Below are 7347 nucleotides of genomic sequence, written 5' to 3' on the forward strand. Positions count from 1 at the left end.
GGGACTGTTTGCCAGACAACTCCTTTGGGGGAGTAAGTACCCCACTGATTCCTATCTTCATACTCCAGATTCTATGGACATCTGGGCTTCTGGGGGTGGAAAGGAGAAGCAGGTGAGTAAAGGTTAGGGGGGCAGGGAGCAGGTGGGGGAAGCATCTTCTCTAAGAGTCTTTCCTTTGCCGTGGAGAAAGATGACCTGAAACCCCCCTAGAAAAGAGTGTGGCTAATTGGCATGTAAGTTGGGGTTAAAGAGCGGAAGGAAGAATCTGATTGTTTTTTTAAGTTACTGAGAAAGTGAGAATGTTACTTTGGGCAGAAAGAGATCATTTTTTTCTGGAGTGTGTCTTTCTTTCTACTACAGACCATAGTGGGCCGCTGAGACTTGCAAAAAAAGATTTCTTTTAATCCACCTTCCTTTTTGCAGGCAGCAGTAGAAGGAACTTTAAATCAAATGCAATCAGCAAACTTGTCTCTTACACTTATTCACCACTTCACTCCCTGGAATTTGGCATTTGATGGATTCTGGATCTGACTTAAGGCTTTTTCCAAATCCAAGACGTGGGGAATTTTGTTAACAGTGCAATAAAATAACTTCATAGTGTTACAGGAGGCACATTAAAGAGGTTGTGTGTGCTCGCTGCTCTCCCTCCTTAAAAAAAAAAACGCAGACAATGTTTCTTTAAAAGTCTCCATCTGCAAATCCCATTAGATGTGCATATAAGGTTTCTGATGATTAATAGTTGCCTGCTCGGGTTTTGGTTGGAGGGATCGTGTGTGTGGGTTAACCCCTCCCTCTCCTCTCTCACATTTCACTTCAGAAATTTGTCACTCTCTCCCCCACCGCAGGATTTAAAAGTGTGTCTCAGCAGCCTGGGCCAGCCCTCAGCAGGCATTTGCTGCGGGCTCCGGACCGGATCCTCAGCAGCTGGTGCGTCTGGGCTGGGACAGTGAAAATGTTGAATGTCATCGGCGACCAATACACGTACAGGGGACCCCAGTAGGCAGGCTTGTTGTCGGGGGGACAGGAAGCCAGGAGTGAATTCTGACACACGTGTGCACACGCATACGTGTAGCTGGCCACATGTGTGTGCTTTAAGGAGAGACTTTAGTTTTGGTTTTTGTTTTGGTTCCTGGGGTGAATTTTCTCTTGAACATTTTTCCTTCCTATTTAATTTTTTTTTGGCATTAAAAAAATTTGAGTATTAAAGGTGTAAAGAATCAAACCTTTGAAAAGACAGGCTGCAGCGACGGCAGATGGATCCCGGGGCCAGCAGCTGCCTGAGGAGCCCACACCCCCCAGCCCCTGTCTGGGGCTGCCTTCGAAACCCCCACTCCGAAGGCAGTGGGACGTCAGGGGTACCCCACTACCCGCCAACCCCCTTCTCCTTCCACCAGAAACCAGACTTCCCGGCAACAGCGACGGCAGCGTACCCCACCTTCTCGGCCTCCTGCCTGGCGGCCACCCCACACAGCCTGCCCCAGGAGGAGCACGTCTATACTGAGCAGCACCCCGCCTTCCCTCAGCCTCCCGACTGGCACTTCCCTGTCTTGGAGGCCCGGCGCAGGCTCAACCCAGGCCCAGCTGGGGGCTCCAGGGAGATGGGGGCCGGCAGCCCAGGCCTGGTAGACAGCACAGGAGGCCCAGGTGAGGACTACGAGGTCCTTGGGAGCACTGCTAACGAGACGGAGAAAAAGTCAACCCGACGGAAAAAGGAGATTTCAGGTAGGTGGCTGAGGAACAGCTCATCATTCCTTTTCTGTGTGACCTTGGGGAGGTTGCTGCCCTCTCCGAGCCTAACAGACCTGACCATGACTTGAGAATAATACTGCCCTACCCAAACGCAGGAGACTAGATTGGTTTCTTTGGGGGATTCTCTGGTGATGGGGGTTATGTCTGGGCACCAGCGCTCCTGGGCCCCAAGAAGGATACAACAGCGAAAGAATGAAGCAGGATCCACAGTCTTGGGGGACACTTGGATGGAGCCTCTGGGTGCAGGCTGGCAAGGGCTGGAGAGAGGCTTTCCTTAATCCAGCATACCTCTGGGTCCTGCTTCTCCCCACCCAGCCCTGGCCAGCTCTGTGGCCACCTCTGGGAACCCAGAGAAATACGGTTCACTCCTCAGAGAATCAGTTGAGACAGAGGATCGGAGAACTGGGATCCTGGGTCAGGCAGAGCCAGGACCTGCATTCCCAAGAGCCTAGAGGCAGAGAAGCTAAGGCTCGGGGAAGAGAATAACGGATCGTGGGGTTCGGAACGGGCTGCCCGGGAGGTCCAGCCTGCCAATCCAGGTCAGCCCGAGCCATGGGGGCAGCTCAGCCTACATGACCCCCCATCCTCGTGAGAATCTCAGGCCCTGGGGAATCAGAGAGGCAGACAGCTGAGGGCCAGCACTGCACCTCAGAGTGCAGGTAAAGCTTCTTGCTCCGTACTGGAGCCACAAGGCCAGAGGATGGAACTGGCCTAACGTCCACCCACCCCCCGTGGGAACTTGTTTCTTCACCTGCCCACCGGGCCCTCCCCAGCTTCTCCCACCTTTGTTCACCTTTTGCCCGGCTCCCTGTCCCCACGCTGCTCTGAGCCGTGCAGCACCAGGCCTCCTGGCCCGTCCGCCTGCTGTGTCCTCTGACCTACATGGCACTGTGTTAACCCTAGAGGACCCCCCTCGGGCCGACCACGGGCAGGCACAAGGGGGCCCGCCCCTATAGCACACCCTTCACACGGGCATCAGAGTGCTCACCACGTCGGGCAGTTTCCCAAGCAACTTCTCTTTACCAAGCACTGGGGGTGCGGAGGTGAATGTGGTGGTCTCCCCCCCCCCCCCAGAGAGCTCAGGCTGAGAGCGAGGAGAGGTCCACGGGTGCCCAGCTGATAAGGAAGGTCATGTGTTAGCACTTGGGGGGCCCACAAGCTTGTGAGGAGGCACAGCAAGTCTTAGCAGTATCTCAACTCTAGAAGTGTGGGAGAGAGACAGAAAATTTGAGGAGAGCGTGGCTAGAATGGGGTCAGAAGGGTGACCCACTCCTCTCAATTTGTCCCGACTTCCGGCTTTAGCATGGAAAGTCCAGTTACCCCGGACACCCTCAGCCCCAGAAAAATTCAGACAGTTGGTCGCCTTAGAAGTGACTAACCATGGACTTTAGCTCCCGAAATCCCACATCCTCTGGTAGATTTCAAGGACAATCTTCATTTTGAAATATTTAGTCTCCAGGCCCAAAGCAGCCCCTCAAGACACTTATAATGGAGGACAGGGCCTGCCCATAGCCCCTCTGACAGGCAATAGCCAAGAGTTACCCCACTGGCTGCATCCTAAACTATTCTGCGCACTGGCTGATGATTTGTTGGGAAAGAGGCGCTTTCTGCTTCTCTTCAAGAGCTCTGTGACTCAGCTCACCTGAAGCGCTCTGCCTTCCCTGGCGCTGGCCCTGGCCACCTCTCCAAGGCTGCATCTAGCGCTGTCCAGGGAGCTGGACAGTGGGCACTGGGCAGTGGGCACACCCAAGGAGTGGGCTCCAGCACAGTCATCCTGTGCTTCGTGAGACCGCCTGTCTTTTCCTTGGTGCCAGTGCTCTGCGTTAGGGAGCAGGCTCACCTGCCCAAAAGCTGACCCCCCTAAGCGCACATGGATAGGTTTCTGCTGAGTGCCCTGCTCTGCATAGGTCAGCAGGGGCTGGGGGGCCCCAGGAGCAGCGCAATGGCAATGGCAGCCCTCACCAGAGGCAGCCGAGCCCAGGGCTAACGTCCATTCATTCTCTGTGGTGCTCGGCTCACTCCGCTCTGCCTGGAAATCTTGATCACCCTGTTGCTTCTTTGTTTGGAATTGAACCAAAGCGAAAGTGATGAGCAAGACTCACAACCAACCTCAGCCTTCTGGAAAGCAGTTCCCAAGAGATGAACTCACCCAAACACCCCGCTCCCCCACCCCACCATTCCTCAGTCACTGGTTGGATACTTTCTCTAACACTTTGATATTTCTTCATTGTGAGTTTTGGCCTTGATTTTTAAAAAAATCATTTGCATTACAATATTATTTCTCTTGACTCCTGAGATTTTGGGGACCCCTCACATTTGGCACTCAGTGCCCAACCCTGGCCCCGCTGAGCCATGGTAGCCCCGTAACCAGCAGCCGTCAGAAGTGGGCTATCCGTGGGGCTTCCCAGCTGGCAGACAGACGCAACTTCAGATTGTGTGACTTTGGAAAAGTCCTTTGCTTCTTGGATTCTCTGTTTCTGCAGCTGACAAGTGGGGTCATAATAACAGCACCTTTCATAAAGAGTTTCTGAGAAGGTTAAATGCAGGGACCCATGAGGTTAACACCACTCCTGGCCCAGGAGCTCAATAAATAGTCACTATCAATGATACGAGGGCCCTGTTTCCTGAAGCAGCCTTTAAACATAGAGTAGGACAAATTATCCCTACAATTATGGGGACAATGGGCTCAAGTATTTCAAATATACAGTCTCAGAAATTTCAGAGTTTGGGGTATAAGACATGGGAAATTCTTGCAGTCATTGTTGGCCAGTTATCATCAGGAGCTCAGAGCTCAGCCATCTGCTGGGGGGAGGGGGGTGAGTGGTACTGGCCAAGGTGCCCCATGTTGGCTGGAGGAGGAGACATTTGAAGTTTATTTCTTCTGCCAACCTCATCTGCAACCCCCCTTACACTCACTGAAAACTGGAACTGATTCGCTCAAGAAGATGATCTTTCCTGGAGATCTTCTGTTGATTCACAGCACAAAACTGATTTAGGGGAGCAGTGCGATGTTATCTCACCCCAGCCACTCCTAGCCCAGAGCAGGGGGTGTAAAAGACCCCTGCTGGGGGGGACAGCTGCGAGGCCACTGTTGTTTGCCCCCAACTGTTGTTGCTACCGTGGTTGTCGTTAATTTATGGGAAGGAGGGATTTCGCGGTGATTTCCTGACGGGGTTCAAGGGAAGGTCGAGCGTGATCAGCCTGGCTGGGTGAATCTGCTGGCTGCCATTGTGCTGGGCTCGGTGGCCAGCTGGGCTCTCACCTCCTTGGGCACGGTCCCAACTGGCCTTTGTCCCATCTTTTTCAGCTTCAACACACATGCCTCCCCAGGGCTTTTCCTCCCCCCCAGTTTCCTCTCTGTCCTTCTCCCCACCGCACCAACATCTGATCTTAACCTGCCTCTGCCCAGCTTCTCCACTTCCCAGTTTCGCCTGCGGTTTAAGAACTCTCCCCAAATTGGAGCCCTCCCCATTTCCCAGCTCATCTTCCCCAAAGGCAGGCAGGCCCCTCCGACCTCCACATGTGCTCACCTTGCCCCAAGCCACAGCAGCTTACTTCCCTTGCTGACACACCCTGCTTTTTCCTCTGAGCCCCCTCTCTCCCATTTACTGGGGTGCTAGGCTTCTCCCTCCCAACTCCCACTTGTGCCCATTAAAGTCCTGCTTATTCTCACATCCCGCTTGAAAGACACTCCCTCCAAGAAGAATTTCAGTGAAAACTGCAGTTAAGACATTTCAGGTTAGAGTAGACAGGCTGACGCTGATATTAGAAATACAGCTTGTGACTTCCCCAAGGAGTTCTGAGATTTCTTACCTTGGGAGATAGTATATTCGACATCTTTTTTTGATTGTGCTCAAGAACACAAACCATACAATTTACCATCATCCATTTTTAAATACGGTGGGGTGGTGTTGACTGTATACATTTGGTTTTTGTTAATAGCATCTAGAACTTATTCCTCTTGTACATCTAAAACTCCATATTCACTGAACAATCCCCCGACCCTAGCAGTCAGAATTCTTTGTTTCTACAAGTTTGACTACTTCAGAGACTCATATAAGAGAGGCCTCTCATTTATGAGAGGCCTTTTGTGATGAACATATTTCACTTACCAATGTTCTCAAGGTTTATCTGAATTGTAGCATATGCCAGAACCCCTTCTTTTTAAGGCTGAGTAGTATTCCTTTGCCTTCTATACCACGCTTCATCCATTCATCTGTTGATGGACACTTGAATTGCTGCTACCCCTTGACTATTATGAATAGTTCTCCAGTAAACACAGGTGTGCAAATATCTCTTGAGATCCTAAATCAATTCTTTTGGTTATACACTCAGAAGTGGGACTGCTAGATCGTATGGTAATTCTATTTTTAATTTTTTGAGGATCTTCCATTCTGTTTTCCATGCAGCTATACCATTGGATAATCCCATCGACAGTGCACAGGGTTTTAAATTCTCTATATCCTCACCACATTATATGTTTGTGTTTATGACGGTGGCCATCCTACTGGATTGTTGGTGATTTCTCATTGTGGTTTTGATTTGCATTTCCTTAGTGATTGGTAATGGAGAACATCTTTTCATGTGCATGTTGGCCATTTGTAGATCTTCTTTGGAGAAATGTCTATTCTAGTCCTTTGACCATTTTTAAATTGGGCTCTATATTTGTTGTTGATTTGTAGGTGTTCTTTATATATTAGATATAAACCCTTTGTCAGATATATGGTTCACGAATATTTTTTTCCCGTTCCACAGGTGGCCTTTTCATTCTTTCATTGTTTTCTTTGCTGAATAGAAGTTTTAAAATTCAATATAGTTCCAATTTTTATTTCTTTTGTTGCTGTGCTTTTCTGATCATATCCAAGAAATCATTGCCAAATCCAATGTCATGACATTTCCTCCTTCCCTTACCCCCTTTTTTTCTTCTAGGAGCTTTATAGTGTTAGGAATTATGTTCAGGCTTTTAATACATTTTGAATTAATTTATGTATAAGGTGCATGTGGAGATAAAATTTTCTCAGCACCATTTGTTGAAGACTGCCCCTTCCTCTAACCAAAGTTAGCCTTGGTAACTTTGTTGAAGATCATTTGATCATGTATGTGAGGGTTTACTTGTGAGTTCTCTGTTCTCATTGGTCTACATGTTTGTATTTATGGCATTACCTTACTGTTTGGGTTACTGTAGTTCTGTGATATGTTTTGAAATTAAGATGTGTAGGACATCCAGCTTTGTTTTTTTTTTTTTAAAGATTTATTTACTTATGTATACAGAGCTGGGGGAGAGGCCAGAGTTGCAGGGGCAATGAGATTCATCTCAGAGTGGGGAGGAGAACAGGCAGATTGACAAAGTACACTGCTGAGGGGATCAGTGGGCAGGTCAGGAGAGGTCTGCTGCACCATGTGGGTCACCTCCTCATCTGGGAATTGAACTCATGTTAAAGTGGTTGTGGCTAACTTCATAATGCTGTGCTTTAACCTGGTGCGCCACCAGGGAGGGCCCTTGTTTTTCTTTTTAAAGATTGTTTTGGCTCCTCAAACTTCCCTGAGATTCCTGCTGATTTTTTTTTTTTCATTTGTTTGCAAAAAAAAAAAAAAAAA

General features: G+C 49.4%; 1 protein-coding gene across 1 annotated transcript in view; it reads left to right on the forward strand.

Moving 5' to 3' along the window:
- The first annotated feature begins 1234 nt into the window (after positions 1–1234).
- Positions 1235–7347, forward strand: part of MEOX1 (mesenchyme homeobox 1) — a 17206-nt gene continuing 11093 nt past the window's right edge. The window contains exon 1 of the mRNA XM_004684113.2: positions 1235–1722. Coding sequence (XP_004684170.1) covers positions 1254–1722 — 469 coding nt within the window. The 5' untranslated portion in view covers positions 1235–1253. The remainder of the gene's footprint in view (positions 1723–7347) is intronic.

The sequence above is a fragment of the Condylura cristata genome, unplaced genomic scaffold (genome assembly GCF_000260355.1).
Source record: "Condylura cristata isolate star-nosed mole 26May11 unplaced genomic scaffold, ConCri1.0 scaffold00017, whole genome shotgun sequence".
NCBI classification, from domain to species: Eukaryota; Metazoa; Chordata; class Mammalia; order Eulipotyphla; family Talpidae; genus Condylura; species Condylura cristata.